The sequence below is a fragment of the Ruditapes philippinarum genome, unplaced genomic scaffold (assembly GCF_026571515.1).
Source record: "Ruditapes philippinarum isolate M1 unplaced genomic scaffold, ASM2657151v2 ctg452_1_1_1_1, whole genome shotgun sequence".
NCBI classification, from domain to species: domain Eukaryota; kingdom Metazoa; phylum Mollusca; class Bivalvia; order Venerida; family Veneridae; genus Ruditapes; species Ruditapes philippinarum.
In genome coordinates, this window is record NW_026859349.1 from 35159 (window position 1) to 61085 (window position 25927).

At 34.4% G+C, this 25927-nt stretch overlaps 2 protein-coding genes and 2 long non-coding RNA genes across 4 annotated transcripts; 1 reads left to right on the top strand and 3 right to left on the bottom strand.

Annotated features, from left to right (window-relative positions):
• Positions 1 to 556: 556 nt before the first annotated feature.
• On the top strand, positions 557 to 24837 carry LOC132756152 (uncharacterized). The gene is made up of 2 exons (XM_060747146.1): positions 557 to 718; positions 22600 to 24837. The coding sequence occupies exon 2, from the start codon at positions 22612 to 22614 to the stop codon at positions 24529 to 24531; it is 1920 nt and encodes a 639-aa protein (XP_060603129.1). The 5' UTR covers positions 557 to 718; positions 22600 to 22611; the 3' UTR covers positions 24532 to 24837.
• LOC132756149 (uncharacterized) lies at positions 3573 to 8486 on the bottom strand. The gene is made up of 4 exons (XR_009629292.1): positions 7882 to 8486; positions 6715 to 6818; positions 5776 to 5852; positions 3573 to 5484 (listed from the first exon to the last, which is right to left on the bottom strand). It is a non-coding gene; the product is annotated as an uncharacterized LOC132756149 (long non-coding RNA).
• Positions 11072 to 14394, bottom strand: LOC132756150 (uncharacterized). Its single transcript, XR_009629293.1, has 4 exons — positions 14227 to 14394; positions 12758 to 12861; positions 11783 to 11859; positions 11072 to 11490 (listed from the first exon to the last, which is right to left on the bottom strand). It is a non-coding gene; the product is annotated as an uncharacterized LOC132756150 (long non-coding RNA).
• Positions 16765 to 20620, bottom strand: LOC132756164 (migration and invasion enhancer 1-like). Its single transcript, XM_060747162.1, has 4 exons — positions 20007 to 20620; positions 18612 to 18709; positions 18389 to 18465; positions 16765 to 17656 (listed from the first exon to the last, which is right to left on the bottom strand). The coding sequence occupies exons 1-4, from the start codon at positions 20216 to 20218 to the stop codon at positions 17567 to 17569; spliced, it is 477 nt and encodes a 158-aa protein (XP_060603145.1). The 5' UTR covers positions 20219 to 20620; the 3' UTR covers positions 16765 to 17566.
• Positions 24838 to 25927: the final 1090 nt, after the last annotated feature.

A 25927-nucleotide genomic window follows, 5' to 3' on the forward strand; every position in this document is an offset into this window, starting at 1 on the left:
ATTGAGGACGAAAATCATTTCTTGTTGGTCTGCCCTTACTATAGAGATATAAGAATAAAATATTTGCCAAAATATTATTGCCATTGGCCAACAATCACAAAGTTTGAAAGTACTATATCATCTATTTCTAGAAAAATGACTCAAAATTTATCAAAATTTTCATACTTTGCCTTTCAAAAAAGAGGTAATTAACATTGTTCTCTTAATTTGTGAAGTTATCTTTCTCTATGTATTTTTTCACAAAAAAAAATCAAATCAAGATTTATATACATGTATTTTGTCATATAACAAATATCCCTCCGCTAACACATATTTCATAACATTTTTTGTGTGTGCATATTGTTGCTATTAACTATGTTACCTGTATATTATTATGCTAGAAACGTTGTTATAATGTTTAAAACAAATATAACTGTATTGTATTGTATTGTTTTGAATACGGGCCATAAGGATTAGCTGACCATTGTCATTAACAATAATCCACGTAATCCCCCGGGGGCATTAAAGTGGCATTATAAACCGTATCTATATTTGGACGTTTACCAGTTCAGTTAGATAGTAAAAATAGAACTTTTAACACAAACGGACTAAAAAGTAATCGATTTTGGTAAGGAAACTATGGACTTTTAACGAGATAAAAGTGACAATTGAAGTGATTCGATCGAAGTGCGTTATCTCTGATAAATTTTCTAAGGATCTAAAGAAACACAATTAACAGGTAAGACTCATTTCTCGTTAAATTTGTTCTGCTAGCAAATTAATACAATAATGGCTTTTACAGTATTTGCGTCATCTCTGAATAATTTCTAAGGACATATAAAATTATATGTAAAAAAGGTAATGCTCTTTTCTTGTTTGATTTATTTTGCTGTTTTGACAGAAAAGGGAAAAATGAAAAAAATTAATAATGAGTAGATAGATAAATAACAATTAGTAATGGCTGTAAAAGTATTTGCGCTTCCGTTGCAAATAAAGTTAAAGGAAGCTGTGATGTACGGCGTCTCTCACAATTCATGGGGGTCAAGAGTTCGAACCAGTCAAGGGTTACGAGGGTGCTGACCCTACCTGGCCACGACCATGTTTCTCACATAACACAAGTAATGGTTAGTTCCAGGAAGGGGGCTCGAAAGTGATTGATATAAGTTGCAATAACTTGTTTCGCAACTGAACTAAAATAAATATGTTTGGACGAGTGCTGGTTAGTTTCGAGACCGACTTTAAAGTGGTTAATTTAAAACTACAACAATTTCTTATAATCGAACTGGTTAACTGCTCAACATGCTCATTTTTAGAAGAAATCACTTACTGGTGTTCAGTAAATTTGGTAAACAATTATAAGAAACTGGATATTTATTTTTTACAAAGAAAATTCTGCACCGTGCAGTAATTGAGAAGACGTCTTTTGTGATTTGAACATGGAAATAAATGACCGCAACAGAAATGAGCCGTGTCACGACAAAACCAACATATTGGGTTTGCGACCAGCATGGATCCAGACCAGCCTGCGCATCCGTGCAGTCTGATCAGGATCCATTCTGTTCGCTTACCAACTCTATTACAAGTAGAGAAACTGATAGCGAACAGCATGGATCCTGATCAGACTGCGCGGATGCGCAGGCTGGTCTGGATCCATGCTGGTCGCAAACGCACTATGTTGGTTTTGTCATGGCGCGGCTCAAATGGTATTAACGTCGTCATGAAAAAAAATCTTTACTTTTTTACTTTTTTTCCAAACTGTACTAAGATTTTCTTTTCATGTGATATTATATAGTATCAATTTTGTTTTCGTTCGAATTGAAATGGCGAAGTTATGAATGTTATGATAAATATAATGCGTGCTATAGAATTGATGAAAGGCAAATATACTTTGTTTGACAAATATATAAATCAAACCCAAGTTTATTCCAAACTATATTTAAACGCTTTACAATGCACAGCATTGTCCAGTGCACTTTACCGCTAGTTAATCGAATTAAACTTTATCCGATAAAAGGACAAAATATACATGTACATACAAATCGCAACGTTTCGGTCCTTTCAGGACAAGGTCAGATTTACAATAATAATAAATAGTAATCGGCAAGGTGTTCCGAATTCAAGAACAATATTTTGCAATCATAACATCCTCGGCTATTATCTATAAAAACCTTAAATTGTCCTGGAAACTTTGTTGAATTGAAAGAAGATGGAATGACCACACAAAAAGTTCTTTATTCAATTTGATGCAGTTTTATACAAAGATTGTCTATCCATAAATGCATTAAAAGAGATCAACAATACTTTCAATATCTCATCTCAAAGTGTGTCAAAACTGTATTTTATGAGAAACTTCTATATGGTATCTATGTGTATCAAAATAAAGGGATTTAAATACTCGAGTATGACTCTATTTAAGGCCTGACTACTGTATTATTTTTTTCATAGACTTACTTATAAAAAATACCCCTTACACGGTGCATATCCATATCGGTACCCTCTTTGCGAAATCTGCTGAAACGGTACCCTATTTGCACATGCACAGACCACTCTCTGCTAAAAACAAACCAGCGATGGATAACAATACAGTAAAATTTCAATATAATAAGGAAAGAAGGTATGACACGTAGAAAAGATGTATACCACGGAACACTAGAATGTTTTATCTATGTGCTGATTTGTCATGTTCCCGTTTTTCATGTACTACAAATTCACAATAAGCTACAAAAAATCGACATGTCTTGCTTCGCCCATCACCTTGACATATTTTTGGGGCTGAAATGAATCTGTGGCTTGATTATATTTGCATCATACATATTTAGTATGTTCATTTACATATCATCTTCGGTAACATGGCAGTACATTGTTAAAAATAATTGTAAAATTCATAAAAACACCCTACTTTCAGTTTTGCAGCGGCACGGGCTACCTCTCTTCATTTGACTTTTTATATCACAGGTACCCTCTCATTTTTTACACATAGGTACCCTCAAGGCACGACATATGCTTTTATTTGCGTTTATCGTTAGGTATGTAATATTTCTTTATTTATGTAAATATTACATACTTAACAATTAACGAAAATAAAAGCATATGTCGTGCATTGAGTATACCTACTCGTATGTGTTAAAAAATGAGAGGGTACCTGTGATATAAAAATTCAAATGAAGAGAGGTAGCCCGTGCCGCTGCGAAACTGACAGTAGGGTGTTTTTATGAATTTTACCATTATTTTTGACAATGTACTGCCATTTGTCCGAAGATGATATGTAAATGAACATATTAGATATGTATGATGCATATATAATCAAGCCATAGGTTCATTTTAGCCCGAAAAGTATGTCGAGGTGATGGACGAGACAAGACATGTCGATTTTTTGTAGCTTATTGTGAAGTTGTGAACATGAAAAACGGACACATGACAAATCAGCACATAGATAAAACATTCTAGTGTTCCGTAGTATACATCTTTTCTATGTGTCATACCTCCTTTCCTTATTACAATGAATTTTTACTGTATTGTTATCCATTGCTGGTTTGTTTTGAGCAGAGAATGGCCTGTGCATGTACAAAGAGGGTACCGTTTCAGCAGATTTTGCAAAGAGGGTACCGATATGGATATGCACCGTGCCTTACACCTACCTTAAAATTGAGTATTCATGCTAAAGATGTGATTTTTCGTCTTGTCGCTAGCGACAGCGCGTTATTGCGCCAAACGGCGCGTTGTCGCGCTGTCTCTTGGCTTATATGCCAATCCTTTGATTTGAACCGAGCGACAGTGTGACATCGCGACAACACTCCGCACGACAACTCGCCGTTTGGCGTACATCGTTAGCGACATGACGACAAGACGAAAGTCCAACAACGCGCTCTTTGGCTAGCGCCAACACGACGCACAAAAGCGTTCCAAATCAGCTACAATACTATACAGTAATATGAAGGTGTTGACTGTATACCTTGCAATGGATATAGCGATGTTTTAATTGTTTTTTTTTTAATGCAAATTTTGGTATTTTAAACGGGAGAATCTATGTTGAAGGTGACTTTACTTGCATTAAACAACAGGGTTGTTCAGTGTGTCACATATTTTTTCTTGCATATTCTACCATATTCCAAAATATTTTAAACAAAAAAATTTTCGTCGAAATACATGCCATTACACCCGTAACTATTTTCTCACAACAGTGTATGAAATAACAACTTTATTCATAACGGTAAAATGACGTCATCCTAAGCATGTCATTGTACAGCACGCGACTCATCTGGCACCCCCATGCCAGATGAAATTTCAGGCATTGGTAAAACTAACAGAAACGTCTGATATGCAATCGATCAATCAATCAATCAATCGATCAAATAAAACACGACATAACATACGGACGAAGTTACGAACATATAAACAACAAAATATCTAAAAACACACGCACACAGGAAAAAGAATGAGCAATAACATAAACGAACGTTTTTTGTACAATCGATCTTCTCGGCCTTTTCTGTCAAACTATCTTTCAATCGAAACATCTCGGCTATTATCAATAATAGTTCCTATCCGAACAATGACGGAAAGGGCTGAAGAAATGCGATATTTTATGAACGATAACCAAGGAGTTCCCAGGCAATAACGAGTAATAGCTTGAAATCATAGACCAAGTTCTAAAAAATCGATTAAAACGCCAAAAGATTTAGGCTGATAAAACCTGAATTTTGAATTTCTTTTTGCAATATTTCGAAAAGGGAGAGTAAAAAGTTAGTTATAATTAGTTGAATCGAATTGTCGCCCATGTCTTTCAGTTGCCACTTGTAATAGTCGTCATATTAAGACGGGGCTATCACATACTTGAAAATTACGTACACATATCAAAATTTGCTTGTCTATATGAATTAAGAAGAGCATTTGTTTTGATATATGCTTTGAGCCGCGTCATGACAAAACCAACATAATGGGTTTGAGAGAAGCATGGATCCAGACCAGCCTGCGCATCCGCGCAGTCTGATCAGGATCCATGCTGTTCGCTTACAAACCCTATAACAAGTAGAGAACCTGATAGCGAACAGCATGGATCCTGATCAGACTGCGCGGATGCGCAGGCTGGTCTGGATCCATGCTGGTCGCAAACCCATTATGTTGGTTTTTGTCATGGCACGGCTCATATGATTTCTTTTTTTTAAAAATGTGATAGATGATGTCGTGTGATTTTATTGGTAGTAACACAAAGATAAGTAAATTCCAACATCGCATTTGCACGTGCATTTATCAGTCCCACATTACTTTAATTTTCGATGTGAAACGTCATTGTAGGCTATGCAAACACAAATGTTGTCAATATATGTACATCTCATAGTTTTGTTTTTTATATAAACTATTGTTTTTTTCTCCGGAAGGATAATGTCTCGTGCAGGGTATCTGTGACGTCAATCACCACTAAAGAATCGAACAGAGAATTGACTTTCCGCTTCTAACAAGTTTGACTTCGTGTCCTCGCTTGGCTTTCTCGATTGCAAGCAATACCTAAAAGCATAAAGCTATAACCTGAAAGCTTATATCGTTAACATTCTTTATATGGATTAAGAAAAGTTAATAAAAATGACCTTTGAAATTACGACATTTCATTTTATCGTTAATTTTAAAAACATGTCAACAATATTCTGTTTATGTGTACTTAACTTGTTTTTTAAGAGCATATAAAGAGCATTTTCAAATGATCAATATAGATTTTGAATTAATGCTCCGAAGATACAAGATGTTATAAATACAAGATATTATATAAAAAATTATAAGGATGGTGACGAAATTACTGACGTCATCTTCGTATGGGTAACCGCCGTTTCGAAGTCTTGAATACAATAAACTGTCGTTGACGTACACCTCAAAGGAATCTGAAAAACAATAAAAATAAAATGAAAAATATCGTTTAATTTGCCATTTAATTTTGCCCCCCCCCCCAAAAAAAAGGGAAAAGAAAGGTGTGTATCAGAGGCTTTATGATACGTAACAGCCGATTGGTTATTCTACTGCTATCTATTTTTGAACAAATAATCTATTCGTCGGTTAGTTTCAGTTCTGATGTTAAATGGTCGTTAACCCATTTCTTTATAAGCATTTTGTGAAAAAAGGCTGTTTTCATTGAAAAGTCTCCAGTTACAAGTTCAAATTGCTATAAAACTATCAAAAATGCTTCAATACTTATCAAACTTGGCACACATGTTGACAGGACCATTGCCTTGTAACGACATGCTCAGTCTTAAATTTCCTGTTACCACGGCAACGAGGGGACATCTCAAAATTGCCAAAATCACTATTTTGCGTTGATTTTTTCCATCAAAATTGATTTCAAAGTGCTGCAACTTCCCAATGGATTGAGATAGAGTCAAAGTCAAAGGCTTTTCAGCGTTGGTTACGCGTTACCTTATGATCGATCTGGGGTCATTTTAGCCTCTCACAAGTCCAAAATTTTCTTGGCGATGAGGGGGACTGCCGCCCTCCTAACCCCCAAACAGAAGGGGGCACATTCCCCTGATGTATCTTTTAGATGGGAGGCGGCGCCGTAAAAGCGGTCACTTTTTTAAGCAAAATTTCTCAAACGAAAATAGTGTTGGGGGCCTAAATAAGACATTTTTTCACCATTTGGGACAACAAATAGGGGGAGGGGGTGAAGAAGGCGTTAAAAGGCGTGTATATCGGGTAATGGGTTAAAGCAACTATTTATATAGAAAAAGAATGTTAAAACAAATGCTATACTTATTGCGCCTTTTCTCTGTTCAAATGAAACGTCTTCTTCGTCATAGTTATCTTCTATTGCTAGTCGAAGATTGTCACAGACACCCTGACCTATTCATCCAGACCTTATCACATGAAAAGAACAGTACATATAATAAAACCTTGATAATCATGGCTTAAAGTTTAACATAATAAATTAATTATGATTCACACATCTTATCGAAAATGAGCGGATTTTATGTAAATGTTAGTGTCCACCTGTGCTGATCTACAGAAATTAGAAACTTCGACGGGAGCGATAGCAACCTGTAGACAGGAGGAGATAACTGTATCAAGCATTTTTACAGAATTATGCCCCTTTTCCAACTTAGAATTTTGGTTAAAGTTTTTGTAATACCTCAAATATTTTAAGTCCATTGACATATTGCCCTGAAACTTTGCACACTAGTTCACCATCATGACTTGTAGACAGGAGGAGGTAACTGTATCAAGCATTTTGACATAATTATGCCCCCGTTTCGACTTAGAATTTACATTTAAAGTTTTTGTATCCCTTCATATATTTTTAAAATCCATTGACATATGGTTCCTGTAGACAGGAGAGGGTAACTCTATAAAGCATTTGGCAGAATAATGCCCCTTTTTTCAACTTAGAGTTTACATTTAAGTTTGCATACCACCTCAGATATTTTCATATTCTATCGAGATCTGGCTTTGAAACAAGTTGAAATTTTATACTCTTCTTTGAGAGCAAAATAGGACTCTCTCCAATGCCTATTACTGTAACATGGATTTAAAGAAACATTTTGCCCTTTTGTTATCTTAGAAAATTTTACATTATCAAGGCACTTTTACTATCAAACACTAAGAATAGTCGAGCATTACTGTCCTACCGACAGCTTTTGTTATACTTCTTAAAATCTTAGAGCATTTTTCTTAAGGCTTATTTTCTTGAAATAGTTTTGCTCATCTGGAGGCGTGCAGCTTTTAAGTGAATAGCTTAGACGGTTTTGATTATCCAATATTTCTTTTCGCTCTTATCTTGCATAAAAAGCTTATAAAAATGATGTAAGAAAGTTCATAAATTATCTAACTTTATATACATATTTTATCATTTTTCACGAAACAGTAAATTCACATATACGAGTATTCACTTTGACTTCTCATTTATAATATAAACAAACTCACCAATGCGTTACTAATACGTGAACTTGTTTTCCTCTGGCACATGATTCTTGTGTACGAGGTAATTTATCCCTACCATAATCATCGTGTTCATCCGGGTCATCGATGTATTCACCCGTCTGTCTTGCCGTCTCGTCGTGATTTATTCGTAATATATCATAGTCCCCCTTTTTACTTTCATCAGTTTTCGTAAAATAATAATTCTTGTCCATATGACGCGACCTATAGTCGTAATGATTATAGAACATATTTGACCTTAAAACAATTATTTTATCTAAATCACTCGCTCATATCTAAAGACTCGTAATAGTTATTCTGCCTATTTAAAATTTAAAAATGTGTTACAGTAAAAACAAAGTAAGTGATTTACACAATATTCAAATTTCCAAGTACGTTTTTTTTTCTTCTTCCTTTTTTTCTTTATTTCTTTATATATATATTTCTTAAGAAACGTTTATAAGATAAATGAATTATCCAGATTTCGGAGGTCTGAACTGTTTAATGTACTTGTGCAAATATTAATGTTATAAATACTCCCGTTTAGAAGGTTTGCCAGCCAACTTACATTATTCAACACATTTGATATATATTAAATAAACCAGTAGCAAAATTGGTAAATTCAACAAGCTCGAAAGACGTTTTCAATCACCTAATAGGTGAATGCATTCTTCTAAAGCGATTTGTATTTGCGTAAACATGTATTCAATTAATTTAAAAAAGATGAAAAGAAGGTATTCTGTTTAATTCTGTACCAAAGATCTGTAAAGTATTTGGTTTCGAGATCGATAAATGTGATGAATAGGTATTATACTATTGATTGAAAAACTACAGTAAAATTTTAATTTCCAACATCATAAATGTAAAAATACAAAATAAAGTAACTTGAGACGCTATGACTTTGTATGGAAAGTGGAAATGTTAGCAGGCCAGTTTTTCGATATTTTTTATAATTAGATTTTTACCGAAGATTGACGGAAAAGGCCTAGATGCTGCCCTTGCGTGCCAGTTAGGGCACATTATTTGTTAGGGTCATGGTTCATTTTATCTCGACTGTTCGAAGAATAATGAGACTATCCTACTTCCCAAGCCTTAATGGGTCGATGTCGGAGTAACACTCGGTGAAAGTTTTACGTTCAATTTCTTGTACATCATCTTTTGCTTTCGCACACCTATTTGAGAGCATAAAAGGTCACTTATTCACGGTCCATAACTCTTGGCATATATTTGACTGCATTATGGCCTTTTGTGACCTTAGAAATTTGTAATTGAAGTCCTGTATGTATCACCAGTTGCTGAGAAAAAATATAAAAAAGTTCTCGCTTGAAACTTCACATAATCATGTATTTCGGTGTCATAACAAGAGGTCACTATAGTATAATTAATTCTGTCTGCATTATGGGCTTTTATGAACTACCAAAATTCTCTGGTCAGTATTCAAGACAACTATTTTGCAAACCAAAAGAGAAGAGACTTGATGTGCAGCGCGTTTGCATAAAAACAACAAAATTTGTTTGCTATTTGCATTTATTCATATTGCAAAAAGTAACAGCTATTTGATCACCGTGTCATTCACAGGTGTTATGTTAAATATGTATCGCGACATTTTCATGTATAAAAATATAGCAATATCGTCATGTTAATATATGTATCGCGATAATGTCATATATAAGTATGTATCACGATACTTGACCTTAAGGTAGCCCGACTGGTTGTTTCGCATGACACATGTTCTCATTTTGTGAATATTTGTAGCAAGTATTATCAATATCCCTTAATGGATAAGTAATTTACGGACCGGACACAATATATACCTGTTGACTTTTAATCACCAAGTGTGATTTTGACCTAGGATAAGGGGTCTGGTCTTTTTCATGACACATCGTCTTATTATAACAAACATTTGTGCCAAGTTCCAAATTAACAAATTCCTTTGATAAATGACATAGTTATGGACCGGACACGTAAGTGTGGCGGACGGACGGACAGACAGACAGACCCTATTTGTATACCCCCCTTCTATGTTCGAAACGGCGGGGGCAATAAATGTACTATCTGTATAAGCGGGGATTTGAATATCCATGACGCTTGAGGGCCACACTTCAATATGAGCGTCGCCATGACAAAACCAAAATAGTGTGTTTGCAGCCTGCGCATCCGCGCAGACTGATCTGGATCCATGCTGTTCGCTATCAGTATCTCTTTTTGTAATAGGGTTTGTAAGCGAACAGCATGGATCCTGATCAGACTGCGCGGATGCGCAAGGCTGCAAACACACTATTCCATGCTGGTCGCAAACGCATTACGTTGGTTTTGTCATGGCGTGGCTCATATCAATTTTCCAATAGAAAATACCCATTAAACCTGACTTAAAATAATGTCTGATACATTTGACTGACCAGAATTTTCACGAATGTCCTGATAGATGATTACCTCGCTTTTCACTGGCATTAGACTAACATATACTATTTTTAAAATCAAATATATTAAAGTGAAAAAATAATTCATTTTTTTTAAAGAAAACAATTTTGTTTAAATTCCTATAATAATTTTCACATTTTTATTGAAAAAAAAATGTCTAGGATAAAATATAAAATATGCAAAAAAAAGACTGCCCACCTTTTCATTAATTGAACGTAACAGGTTAATTCAGTCGGATATTAATAGAAATATCCGTGGGTCACGTGAGTTATTTTATATTGTTCATGCCAAGAGAATTATATATAGCAAAATGTAAACTTATTTTGACTGTTATCTCTTCATCAACTATACACACTTTGATGTGCTTAATGTCCCAGCTTTGCCGTATTCAAATGCCCGCGTTTTGAAGATGAGAACCAGTCTGGCTATAGTCGGAGCTATTCGGTAATATGTTGGTTCCGATTTTCAAAGCGCGGCGCATTTGAATACAACAAAGCTTGGAAGCCAATTTTGAATTTGTTGATTTCAAGATTTTTTGAAAACGGAGTAAAACGGCGATAATTTTGATGTTTATTTCGCCTGTTGCGTTATTTATATTTATGTTGAAGTTTAAATTTGACCATCATCGTGGAGAATAATATATTCTGTGTCGATGGATCAAAGGATTATGTGAAAATATTGGAAATGGAATAAAATATACATGGTGATTTTGAGAGTAGGTGTGCGGATTTTTTTCCGGCGAACATTTTTATCTTGTGTATTATTATAGACGTTGAAATATGAAATTTCCAAAAACGGCTTATATTAAGTTTTTTCATGTATATGATAAGTACATGTGCTGGGATTGACAAATATGCATTTTATTTTGATTTTAAAGGTGACTTGAGCTCTACACACCCAAGTGTCTGTGTTTGCACGTGCATTTTTTCAGTCCCACATCACTTTAATTTTCGATGTGAAACGTCATTGTAGGCTATGCTAACACAAATGTTGTCAATATATGTACATCTCATAGTTTGTAACACTTAGTTTTTTTTTATAAACTATTGATTTTTTTTTCTCCGGAATGATTATGTCTCGTGCAGGGTATCTGTGACGTCATTATCTCTAAAGAATCGAACAGAGAATGGACCTTCCGCTCCTAACAAGTTTGACTTCGTGCCCTCGCTTGGCTTTCTCAATTGCAAGCAATACCTGAAAGCATAAGGCTATAACCTGAAAGCTTATATCATTAACATTTTTATATAGGTTAAGACAAGTCAATTAAAAAGACCTATGGAATCACGAAATTTCATTTTATCGTTAATTTCAAAAACATGTGAACAATATTTTTTTTATATGTACTTAAATTGTTTTTTTTAAAATCATTTGAAGAGCATTTTAAAATTATCAACATAGATTTTGAATTAATGCTCCAAATATACAAGATGTTATAAATACAAGATGTTATATAAAAAATTATAAGGATGGTGACGAAATCACTGACGTCATCTTCGTATGGGTAACCGCCGTTCCGAAGTTTTGAATACATTAAACTGTCGTTGACGTACACCTCAAAAGATCCTGAAAATCAATAAAGATAAAATGAAAAGAAATAGCAATAATAACAATAAAAAATAAATTAAAATAATAATAAACCAAAAAAAAAAAAAAAAAAAAAAAATAAATAAATAATGAAAAATAAAATAAGATAAAAAAGAATAACTAAAATTTAAAAAATAAAAAAAATAAAATGTGATAAAAAACCCTGAAAACAACAACAACAGGAAAAAAAACATAATATAAGATAACACAAATAACATATCTAGGTCCTCTGAATATAAAAAAAACATGACCTTCAATGCCTTAAGACTAAATCATATCGTCAATTAAGAGCTATTATATGTGTTTATCCTTAGACAAGGTATAATGTACCTCTCATCCCGAGACTGCCGAAAAAAAAAGAAAGAAAAAAAGTTATCATAATTAAGTTAATTATATAGTAATTTATTTTGTAATCTCAACGCAAAAACATGCAGAAAAAATATCGTTTAATCCATTGTCGCATGAGCATTTTGTGAACAATGGCTGTTCTCAATGAAAAGCCTCCCGTTACAAGTTCAACTTGCTATAAACTGTAAAAAATGTTTCATTACTGGTCAAACTTAGCACACATGCTGAGTGGACTATTTCCTTTGTAACAGCATGCTTAGTCTTCAAATTGCCTGTTAGCTGTTAACTAGCCATTCAATCCCACCCCACCCCCCACACTACCCCCCCCCCCCCAAAAAAAAAGGGGGAAAGGAAAGGCCAGGACCAATGGCTGTATGATATGTAACACATGATTGGCTATTCTAATGCTATCTATTTGTAAACAATTAACCTGATTGGCCAGTCAGATTGACTTAAAAATGTACGTCACAGAAATTAATTGGTCACTTATATAACTACAGCTTAACAAATGTTGAAGCAAATGCTATACTTATTGCGCCATTTCTCTCTTCAAATGATACGTCTGCTTCGTCATAGTTATCTTCTATTGCCTGCCGAAGATTGTCACAAACACCCTGACCTACTCATCCAGACCTTATCACATAAAAATATAATATAACCTTGACAATCCTGGCTAAAAAGTTTACAATATAAATAAATTATGATTCACACATCTTATCGATCATTAGCGGACTTTGTTAATAAATTTCTTATGCACAATTAGTACTCAACTGTAACCACTGTGCCACCCCCACCCCGTGGAAAAGCGGAGACTTTGACGTTGGTTTTTTAAACACTTGGTCCCGTGTTCACTAAGAAATGATCAGGATCAGGATAAAATGATCCTGATTTAATTTTCATTGTTTAATAAAGCTTAAATTAATCGTATTTCTCTACAAATAGAATGATACATAAGCATGGTATAATGCAATGAAACTACTTTGTTTTAGGATTGGATTAATTCGACAATTATCAAAACAAATACAAAAATAATCGGATCAAAATAATGATCAATTTTAGAAATTAAGATCAATATTTTGATCAATGGTAAAATGCTTATATCCTTTTAGATAACAATTAATTAGATCTACTTCTGAAATTTCATAAACACTACTATTTTAAGTCCAATTTTTTCAAGTTAATATTTAAGTATTTCATCTATGAGGATAAACAAAGGAGAATAATTGAGTTTTGCCCGCTGTTCCCCGCCGTTGCCCGAGTTGGATAGGCCGTGGTTACAACTGGATGAGTTGGCACATAAGTACATAGCTAGAAAAAAGATAATTTCAAAGCTGCATGCCTCCAAATACATGCTATTTTCATGAACAGTTTTAAAATGTATTAAAAAGAAATACATTGTCAAGTGAACAAAAAGTAATTTACACATTGCAAACGGCACTTCAGAAAATGTACTCCTATCCCCCAGAAAAGGACAGAATATGCAAAACAAGTAGCCCTTACTGCATTTGTCACGAGGTAGAAATATAGTGTTTAATATTGCCAAATTAGTCAATAAATTATTTCTTGAATTGTGAATATTTTTATACTTTTCAAAATCTTAGAGCATTTTATTAAGGTTGACTTTCTTTAAATAGTTTTGCTCATCTGGAGACATGCAGCTTAAAGTGAATAGCTCAGACGGTTTTAAATACCCGATATTTCTTTTCGCTCGCACCTTGCATAAATAAGTTTATACAAAATTATGTATGAAAGTTCAGAAATTAACTTCATATAAATATTTCATTATTTTCACGGAAAAGTAATTCATACATCGGTTTAAACATACTTATTAATGCTCGATAGCGAAACAAGTTCTTGCGACTTATATTAATCCCTTTAGAGTCCGCTCCCTGAAAAGAACCAGTACTGGTGTCACATGAAGAAACATGGTCGTGACCCGATTAGGGCCCGAACCCATGATCCATTTTGACTTATCGTTTAAAACAAAAACCAACTCACCAATGTTTTACTAACACATGGACTTGTTTTCCTCTGGCACGTGATTCTCGTGTACGAGGTAATCTATCCCTACCGTAATCATCATTTTCATCCGGGTCATCGATGTAGTCACCCTTCTGTCTTGCCGTCTCGTCCATATGGCGGGACCTGTAGTCGTTATTATTATTATACCTTAAAACATTTGAGCCGTGTCACGACAAAACCATCATAATGGGTTTGCGACCAGCATGGATCCTGATCATACTTCGCGGATGCGCAGGCTGGTCTGGATCCATGCTGGTCGCAAACCCACTATGTTGGTTTTGTAGTGACGCGGTCTCAACAATTCTTATTTTATCACTCAGGTAATATCCAATGCCCATATTTAAAGACTTGTCATAGTTATTCCGCCTATTCAAAATGTAAAAAATATGTTACAGAAAAAACAAAGTACATTGTAAGTGATTTACACAATATTCAAACTTTCAAGCGCTTTGATTTTAACTTTTTCCTTTTTTCTTTTTTTTGTATATTCTCCTTAAGAAACGTTTTTAAGATAATTGAATTATCCAGATTTTTGGAAGTCTGCAATAAAGAATGTATTTGCGCAAATATTAATTTTTCTAAATACTCACGTCTAGATGTAATGGTTCTTCAGCCAACTTACATTATTTAACACATTTGGTATATTTTAAATAAACCAAGTACAAAATTTGTTAATTCAACAAATTCAAAAGACGTTTTCAAACACCGAATAGGTGAATGTATATTTCTAAAGCGATTTATATATGCGTAAACATGTATTCATTTTTTTAAAAAAAAGATGAAAAGAATCTATTCTGTTTTATTCTGTATCAAAGATCCGTAGAGTATTTGATATCAAGATCGATAAATAAGATGAATAGAGAATTCAACGATTGAAAAATATACTTTAATTTTAATTTCTAACATCATAAATGTAAAAATGCAATATAAAAAAGCTCGAGACGTTATGACTTTGTGTATAGATATTTTTTACGGAGATTGACGGAAAAGGCCGAGGTGTTCGACTGTGGGACTATCGTACTATACAAGAGGCCTCTGTGTCGGCCTAACACTCGGTTAAAGTTTTACGTGCAACCTCTTTTACATCTGCTTTTACTTTCGCACACTTATTTGAGGGCATTATAGGAGGTCACTATCCACGGTCCATAACTCCTGCCATGGATTGACTGAATTACGGCCCTTTGTGAACTTAGAAAAAATCCTGGTTGAAGTGGTGCATGCAACATCAGTTGCTGAAAAACTATTGAATATCCTCACTTGATTCTAAACACAATCATGTCTTTCAGGGTAATAATAAAAGGTTACTTCTAAGCTCATATCTCTTAAAATTTATTCTGTCTGTATTATGGGCCTTTATGAACTACCAAAATTCCTTGGTCAGTTTTCAAGACAACTGAATTTGTTGCAAATCACAAGAGAAGAGAATTGATGTGCAACGTGTATGCATAAAAACAACAAAATTTGTTTGCTATTTGCATTTATTCATATTGTAAAAGTAACAACTATTTGGCCACAGTGTCATTCACCAGTGTTATGTAAAATATCGTCATGTAATATATGTATCGCGATAATGTCATATATAAAGTATGTATCGCGATATTGTCATGTAAACTATGTTTCGCAATATTGTCATGTTAAATATGGATCACTATATTTTAAATATAATATTTGTGTTATGTAAGATATGTATCGCGATGCTGTCATGTTAAAATATGGATCACGATATTGAAATATAAAATATGTGCCATGTAAAATATGTTGTCATGAAAAACTGTGTATCGCGATGTTGCTATGCAAAAATATGTATCGCGATGTTGTCATGTTAAATATGGATTACGATATCGCGGTGATATATATTTATAGGCATTGCCATATTAAATTAGGTATCGTAATTATCAACTGAAAAAGGTTTATCCACGTTCTTTTATATTAATGTCTTTCTCATTTCCTTGGTGCGCATATTTCACTATACTGTACACGGATGTTGTCATGTTAAGCTGGAATTTCTATTGAACATTACTTACAAATTCGTGTCAATACGAATCGTTAATAACTTGGCGATACAAAACACCGAACTGGTCACGAAAGTTGGGACATATTTGATTACCCATGGTGTATAATTCGCACATACGGAATACACCGATGATTGCTGGTTGTTAGATAAGAAAGAAAAGTAAAATATAAAGTGAGCCCCGTCATGACAAAACCAACATAGTACGTTTGCGACCAGCATAGATCTTGACCAGCCTGCGCATCCGCGCAGTCTGATCAGGATCCATGCGCGGATGCGCAGGCTGGTCTGGATTCATGCTGGTCGCAAATGCACTATGTTGGTCTTGTCATGGCGCGGCTCAAATGTATTGTTTATAAGGCGCTGAAGGCTGCCGTTTTTGTAAATACATGTTGATAAATCACCGTCTTTGAATGCGTCCATGAAAAAAAAAATCAAAGTAAAAGTTAACAATTACTTTTATTCGGAAAAAAAGTCATGCACATGTATATTTATACCTTTTCTTTAATAGATATTCTGTTCAGTTCCTGTCGCGCATTTAAATTAGTCCTACAAATAAATAATAGAAAATATATAAATTAGAATTCTGTGTATAAGACTTTTCCCCCTTCATGTTTAAACTTTCCCTTTATATAACAATTTTATACATATTACAAATCGCTGTCATTTTAAAATGACAACTGCTTGTTTTCGAAATGGTACGATAATTTTATCAAATTCAAATTAAACTTTTTTCAAATACACTCGAAGTTGTTCTGTTTAATCAGTTTTAGCAACAGCATGGAAACTTGTTTATTGCTGTAGAAAAATACAAGCTAGGTAACAGCCGAAAACAGCATATGCATCACGTGGTGCAACTGCAGAAATCACATTTTATATCTAAATATATTATCTTAATAAAGAATATTCTAAAGCTATTTACTTCACGCTTTACGAATTGTTATCATTTGTATCATGTGATGTTCCAGTCCAACATATCTATATCATATGCATATCGTACCCAATAGAGCCTCGTTTTCATTTTTGGAGTCCAAAATATCTATATCAAATGTATACCGGACTTTATCAAACTTCGTCAGAAAATTCTTATCAAATCCTTATTGTACAAGATTAACAAAACATGTCAGAAAGGTAGTGTCCAATGTAGGTTTAACAGCTCTGTTTTAGTCCAATAGAATTCAGTATTGTACTCAACAATGTATAATATCCTCATAATACAATGTACAAAAACGATCCAATAAAGTAAATAATAAATATGACTATAAAGAAACGCGTATGCGTTTGTAAACAAATATCTTGATGACGTCATAAAATGGTACACGCGCCAGGATCACTGTATCTGTCCACTTGAAATAATTCTTTACCGTGCTTTGCTCTCCAAACTGAATCCAAGACCTGAAATAATCAACAGAGACAGATAGTGTTTTTTCTAGTACAGGTTTAATAGCGTTCATTAAAATCAAATTGGTCAAGGCCGTAAGCACATGGTTTCGAACGTTATAGTGAAGATTTGCCATAATAATGATTATCCTTGTATATTGAAAAAAGTATGTAATTTTATCATATGTTATTCTTAAGCCAAAATATACGTACAAAAACAACGGTAGATTTCCCATTTTTCGGGCAATTTATAATTCTACTCACTCTTACACTGTTGGAACCAAAACTGATCAACCATTGTGTATAGAAACAGACAAACACGCACATCTGTGCTGTCGGACCAGGCTGCTTATTGCTGGCTGCTCAATTTTAAGTAATTTGTTAAAGCCCCCCCCCCATACCAACATGATATGACATAATTGAGCCGCGTCATGACAAAACCAACATAATGGGTTTGCGACCAGCATGGATCCAGACCAGCTTGCGCATCTGATCAGGATCCATGCTGTTCGCTTACAAACCGTATAAAAAGTAGAGAAACTGATAGCGAACAGCATGGATCCTGATCAGACTGCGCGGATGCGCAGATTGGTCTGGATCCATGCTGGTCGCAAACCCATTATGTTGGTTTTGTCATGACGCGGCTCATATATGTTTATCTCGCATCAAAGATATTGTAAACGGTTCTATCATATTGAAAACAACAAACTTTAACAAAATGCACATGTGTATAATATAATGTAATACCTCGTCCTCGTAAGGGTATCCGCCTTGCATTATTCTTGAATAAATCAATTTTCCATTTACAAATACTTCAAATGAGTCTGTAATTATAAAATGACTAAATAAATACATTACTAATTAAATAAATAATATTTTTTGAATATGTACACACTTCTGAAAGTCCCGCAGCTGAGTTTATAAACTTTATACACTTGTTTTTATATTTATGTTGTAAAAATTAACTAACCTTCTCTCCCGTAAAAGTCGGTGAATTTTGTGTCTGGAAAGTAGTCCTCTATGTCCCATTTTATTCTGTCTACTAACCTCTCTCCGGTACAACCCGACCTGAAATTACACAAAAAATCTTGCTATAATTTTTTGTGCCCCCACTTTTTTTTGGGGTGGGGGGGGGGGGGGGGTTAGATTAACCTTTGTCCGTTCGTCCGTCCATCCATCCGTCCGTTCTCATTTTGTGTCGCATGTAGAAAAGTATTTGACCCGTGGGCCTGAAAGTTAACAAAAATGTTGGTCAGCATGTGTACTTATGCACCCTGGGGTTTGCTTGTTGATTTATTCAGTATTTGAAAAGTTCTTGCCCTTTACTTAGTAAAAGATTCTTAGTTTTCAACTTGTGGCACATGTAGCCCAAGAAATATTTGACCTAGAGTCATAAGATTGACAAAACAGTGGAGTGTGGGGGCACCCGTGTCCTATGAACACATTTCTAGTTTTCTTTAAAATGTTTAAAGATATACTATACTCAATTTTGATATTTGAAAATATTGATAATTGCTGCACAGTCTCTTTGTAAATATAAAATAAACATATTTTGTTGTCTTCACACAAAGTAGCGAGTATGTTACGTTTGAAACTCTACAGGTCCACACTATGAATATATGAGCCGCGTCACGACAAAACCAACATAATGGGTTTGCGACCAGCATAGATCCAGACCACGCAGTCTGATCAGGATCCATGCTGTTCGCTATCAGTTTCTCTCCTTGAAATAGGGTTGGTAAGCGAACAGCATGGATCCTGATCAGACTGCGTGGATGCGCGGGCTGGTCTGGATCTATGCTGGTCGCAAACCCATTATGTTGATTTTGTCGTGACGAGGCTCATATAGTGTCTTTAAACAAACTCGCTGTTCTTTTTGACCAACTTTACTTGATCCGAGTTTGTACATTCTTTTATTTAAATTAGACATATTGAGTAAGAATTTCATATATTTCATTAAATTCCCATGATTTCCCATGAAATATTTTACCCAAAGATGAGCAAAGTATATCTTTAATATGGACCAATGACCCAATAAATAAAAATTAATATACATTTTTTTTGTAATTGGATGTTTTCTTCCGTCCATTTCTTAAAACTGTTTTATATTGACATAAAGAGCAACCATTGAATGTACACTACAATTAATTCAGTTGACACCTCGAATTTATCGGACCTTCCCATGGCAAGTTTCAGAGCTTTCTCGGATAAAAGAAATAATGGTAACGTTGGTTTAGTGGTTATGTTGCCTACTTTTCATCTACTGGATCGTGTAATGAAGCCCTCTTAAGGTCAGGACCAAGTAGAGTCCATGTAAAATAAATTTGATAAATCTATAGACTGAAAAAAGGTTCTTCGTACTTACCAGTGTTCAATCACAACTTCCACTCTGCCGGAAGTCCTATGGTGTGGACTGGAATAGTCAGTATGGTAACTCCTTTCTCTTTCCCTTGTGTATTTGCCAGGATTGCTGTAAAATTTCGTCCTGGCCTCTCTAATGGCGTCATAGTCGGTATAATCTCCGATACCCGTCACAGATCTCGTCTTTCCGTACGGCATTTTATTCTCCCTGTACATAGTCAGTTATGCTTATCCGAGTAATGGTTCACTTTTTAAGTTCAGCAAATCATAGTAAACGAAAAACAAACAAACATATAATTCATCTAACCGCCATGATATTCCATTTTAAGTTTATTGCCAATAATTAAAACTTAACAAACGTACTTTCTCTCCAGTAATTGAAACCGTTTCTTATAAAGTTTAGATTGTTAAACATTTATAAATACGTCTTCATTAGATAAATCATCGCCAAACTAAAAATCAATTCATCAGCGCTATACAAGTTTATTTTTACTTCACCAAGTTTCTAATGTTCCTATCCCAATTTATATTATTTAAACCTTATTACATATACCGAAATGGTTCACACTTTCAATTACGTTCAAAAGTGTCAAATCTGTTTACATTTAACTTTAATCGCTTAACATCAACGCTATAATTTAAAAGTTTATTCATTTGAATGTATTTTCGATTAAACGTTCAGACATTTTTCATACATCTGTATTTATATTAACAAACAAAGTAAACCTTTTGAAAACGTTTTCCAAAGAATATCGATTTCATAATTTTTGAATTTTGATTTCATTGACATTAAAAGAAGGGCAAAAGGCACGGTATTTTGTAGAAAGGTTAATGGCTGATGAAAGGAAAGTATTGTCGGCCGAAGTTTGCCTTCGTGCACCCTTTCCCCACGTCTATACGCTTATCCTTAACCAGGTTCTGATACGAAGTTTGACGGAAAAGTCCGAAGAGTTACGATTGACGCAATCGGAACTACTCGACGGTTAATTATAATAATATCGGACTTACTGCTCTATCACGTGAACAGCAGACGAATGTATTTATTTTAGATCCAACGGAAAATAAAGTCAATTTCGGTAAAATTATGATTGAAAAACATGTCTGACAATAAGAATCAATTGTCAACCAATTATAACAGGGGGAAAAAACAACAATTCTGGCATTAAATAAGTTCGCTGTCGTTCGATAAGGCAACGCGAAAACTTACAATGCAATCGGAACATCTCGGCTATTATCAATGATAACCTAGGACTTAATACGTATTGAAAGTAGTTCTATCACGTGGTTTTAGTTGTAAACAAAAACAGAGGGTGTAATCTTTGATAATGTACGTATAACGAATGTTTATTTGACATCCAATGGAGAAAAGTCTATTCCTGTAAAATTATGACTGAACATATGTCTGACTATCATAATCAATTTAAAAATGCTCAAAGATGTACAATTATAACCGTATAAATGTCAACAGGTAGATAATATGTACTTTGGTTTCTACAACCTCAATAATAAGTATATAAATAATGTTCTTTTTACTGTTGTATCTGTAAATTTATTTAATTTAGGTGGACATTCACTCGATTTATTGTTCAACCTCAAGCATATAATTACTATTCGTTTAAACAGTCAACTATGATCGTTATCTCGACATCGCTTTTCTCGATATTTCTTTATCTCGATAACTTTTTGAAAGTCCCGATTTTCTTCCTTCTTTATCTATATTGGAAACATTTGTTTATCTCGATATTTTTATTTCGATATTTTCAGTATCTCGAAGTAAACTTTCAGCCCCAACAGTCATTTTCACGCTATTATCCTTAGTTTATTTCGACTAATAATTTTTCGTCGCTCCCGAATTCTCTCCCCTGCAGAGGTGTGAAAAACACGAACCAGAGATAATCACTTAATACTAAGTGTCATAATGATGATTATGACGAGCTGCCTTTACAAAAGTTTATTTAATTAACGTGTTGATTGACTTATGTCCAAATCGAGTGAATTTTCCGTTGTTTATAAAATATTCGAATACTGTATTAAATGCATTCAGTATGTTTATTTCTTAGCGTAGGTAAGACCGAAATACCGTATCCGTTCTGTGTATTCTTACTACTATTGTGTTCGGTGTTCTTACCCGAAGACTGACGAAAAGGACCGACAATTTGGGATTGTGTTCAAGGTCCTTATCTGAAGACTGACGGAAAGCGCCGAACAGTTGCGATTGCTTACAATGTTTTTAGACTATAGTTACTCACCATATGTTCAGTCGTTCTCTTATACATTCTTGGACAGAAGATATTGAAAGATTTATTTCAAGAAATAAATAATTTTTTTGCGAAACATCATGATAAATTACAAAAATCAAAAATTTATGAAATTTCAAATATTTTGAATCGATTTAATTAAGTATTTCAGTTATATTTAGTTATGATCCTGATCTTTATATGATTCATTATTCCTCGTGAACTAAATTTAATTCCATATAGCCTAGCTGACATCAGCATCGAAATTTCACGTTTTCGTTGTTCCGAACTATGTGTGTCAAGATGACCCTAACGGGACACCGTAGATTGCAGATTATATCTTGATTGGTTTTTTTCCAGATCAAGACGAGGATGATGTACATTAAAATGAAACAAAGATGGAAAGTCACTCTATTCCTAGGATTGTGTTTTTGTCTATCGTGTCTTTATATCACCACAAACACTACATCTTACCAAACGAAACCGGATACTGAAACTTATGTGCTTACTAACTTAGAGGTCCAACATAGTGACGTCAAACTTAAAGATGATAGGAAACAGGCGTGCGTCCATCCTACACTGTCAAAATGGAAGGAATTTGACCAGAGTTTAATAAAGACAAATGAAGTTGCAAATTGCGGAATGGAAGAGGAATGGATTTACACCGGAAATGGAAAGTTCTATATTTCCGCGTCGGTAGTTAAACGTCACGGAGAGATAAATTGTACGTATACACCGATTGGTAATTCAAATGATAATTTTAAACGTTTAAAACCTGTTTATCCAATGCTTAACAACACCGATCTAATGACTGATGCATTTGAAGTGCTGTGTAAAGCTAATGATGGAAAAATATATTCAAACATTCATGCATGTATCTCACGAAAACCTAGTCCCAAATCCAGCAAGACTACGTCATCGGAGACCGATAGATATAATGTCATCATTCTCGGATTAGATTCTTTATCTCGTCTGATGTTTCAACGAGTTTTGCCGAAAACTCACGAATATTTTACGGGTTTTCTAGGCGGCTCCCTACTTGAAGGTTACAATGCTGTGGGAGATGGAACCACGTTTGCCATGATGCCAATGCTCTCTGGGAAGCGAGAAATAGAAATACCGGAAGTACGGCGTGGGTATCCTGGTGCCAAACCTGTGGATCAATACTTAGATTTTATATGGAAAAAGTATGAAAGAAAATCGTATTTTACTCAATGGGCGGAAGACTGGACGCGTCTAGGTGCTTTTCATTACAGGTTGCTAGGATTCAAGGACCAGCCAGTTACTCATTATATGCGACCATTTTACCTTGCTGTCAAGCCATACGAACGCAAGGGTCAATGCATAGGTCAAAGGTCAAGCTATAAAGTATACCTAGACTGGTTTAGAGAAGCAATTGAAACACACAAGGGGGAGAATTTTTTTACAGTAGGGTTCTCTGCTAATTACACTCATGCTGGGTATAATCAGATGGCGTCCGTCGATAAATATACTACCGATTTTCTGAAATATCTTCACGACGACGGAAAACTTGACAATACATTTGTCATCTTGATGAGTGATCATGGCCAGCGTTTCGGAAAATTTCGAATGACGGAACAAGGCAAATTAGAAGAAAGACTGCCGTATTTTGGACTTTTCGTCCCTCCAAAATATCGTGCAAAATTTCCGGAGAAGTATAAAACTTTCCAAGAAAATACAAAAAGACTGACCGTGCCATCGGACGTTCATGAGACTCTTTTGGAAATAATTGGTGAAAAAGGTGATCATTCAAAATTAAATAGATCGGTTTATTCATTGTTTTCTCCAATACCTTTAGAGCGGACTTGTGCAGACGCTAAAATAGAAGCGCATTGGTGCGCATGTCAAAAATCAGAAACTATTTCCGTTTCCGACCCAAAGTTAGTCCGAAGTTTACAAAAAGTGTTGTCTTATTTTAATAGCTTATTGCAAGACCATTTATCGTTATGCCACGAGCTTTCCATTAAAAAAATCATCAGAGCGGTTTCTTTACAAACCGACGACAAGGTGCTAAAATTCAAAAGCAGTTGGAACCGTATTGCAGTCTTCAATGACAAAGTGTCCACAAAGAAACTTATTCAATACCAGGTGACATTTGAAACTGCTCCGGGTTCTGGCGTGTTTGAAGTATCGTATGCCATGAATACGGAAACTGACGTAATAGATATTGACGTTGGGAGTATAAGTAGACTTAATCGATATAATGACGCCCCTAGATGTATTGAACAATCTTATCCAGGTCTTCGTATATTTTGTTTTTGTCGGACATAAGTCACATGTAGTGTTGAAGTTGATTTGAAGTTCAGATGATGTCATCCGAAAACGGAATGTTTGCTTAAATCTTGGTGCAAAAAGGATTCACGTGTTTGAGATCCTTCAAAGTTTAGTAAAATGTATTAGATACATATGTGAATACAGAATAAGTACAAGTTTCAAAAACTGAGCTCAGACAACAATTGTAGTAACTTTCATTTAAGTTTTAGAAAACTTAACATTATTGTTTGTAAATATGTTTTGAAATTATTCTTTACCTGTTTATATATACATCAACAATTCATATAAAATTGAAATAAATTGTTTGTTTGTTTAAATGATTACACCTGTATGATATATTTCATAATTTACAATTATTTAGGAAATGTATTTTTTCTTTAAAAAATGTCACAAGTTTAAATTATTCTGGCAGCAATGGCTTCCCATAGTTTCAGAGTTGAAAACACCAACCACCCGTGTAAGCAAACCGGAAAGCGTCGGTATATGATCGAACTTAATATGCAACGTTATTAGGATGAATCAGATTCAAGCCAAATTCGAGGGAAAATTAACGACTTTGACTTTAAAGGGTTTTCCAGTTTAGACAGCGTGAAAAGTACAAACGCGAAAGTATCCTTGTCTGCTAAAAATATGTGTGAACAAAATCAGCATATTTTAAATTTTTGTTTGTTTTGGGTTTTACGTCACATCGACACAGTAGGTCATGTCGCGACGTTCCAGCTTTACTGATGGAGGAAGACCTCAGGAGCCCTTCCGTGCATTATTTCAGGCACGAATGGGCACCCGAGTAGAACCACCGACGTTCCGTAAGCTAGCTGGATACCGTATAAGTACTTTTTTCTGCGGGAACTTTATTTCTGCTATTTCTGCGGTTTATAACGACACCGCAGATTTAAAAACCGCAGAAAATTAAGCCTTTCGCTATGTATGTCGGAATATTTCAACTACCTGTATTGTATAATTACATTACCCTAGGCTTGATTTATTTTAAAATAAAACTATTATAGTTTGACGGGTGCAATAAACATACCCTTTTGTATTTGTACACTATAGTGTGTCTACGTGCGATATTACCGTTGTTTATTTTTCACACTTCATATTTATACACATGCATTACAATTAATTGTTGTCATTGCACGTTGTTGATTTTTGTTTATTAAGGTTTATATAACAATACATGGTGATAACGATGAACACACATTATAAGTCGTCTGCATGTTTACCGGAAGTAATGTACATTTTACATCAACAAATCTTGAAATGTTGTCTGTTTGTATCGGTTAATTTTTTTTTAAAATATCTTAATTAAAACGTAGAAATAAAAAACATCATTGCGAGAATGATGACACCGCAGAAATAAGATACGCAGAAATTTAAAACACCTTATTTTAAC

Coding starts and splice junctions, on each gene's coding strand:
- LOC132756152 (XM_060747146.1), top strand. CDS start 22,612: ATGATGTACATTAAAATGAAACAAAGATGGAAAGTCACTCTATTCCTA.
- LOC132756164 (XM_060747162.1), bottom strand. CDS start 20,218: ATGTACAGGGAGAATAAAATGCCGTACGGAAAGACGAGATCTGTGACG. Junction 18,710..20,006: donor GAAGTTGTGATTGAACACTG/GTAAGTACGAAG, acceptor GTGTAATTTCAG/GTCGGGTTGTACCGGAGAGA. Junction 18,466..18,611: donor CGACTTTTACGGGAGAGAAG/GTTAGTTAATTT, acceptor TTATAATTACAG/ACTCATTTGAAGTATTTGTA.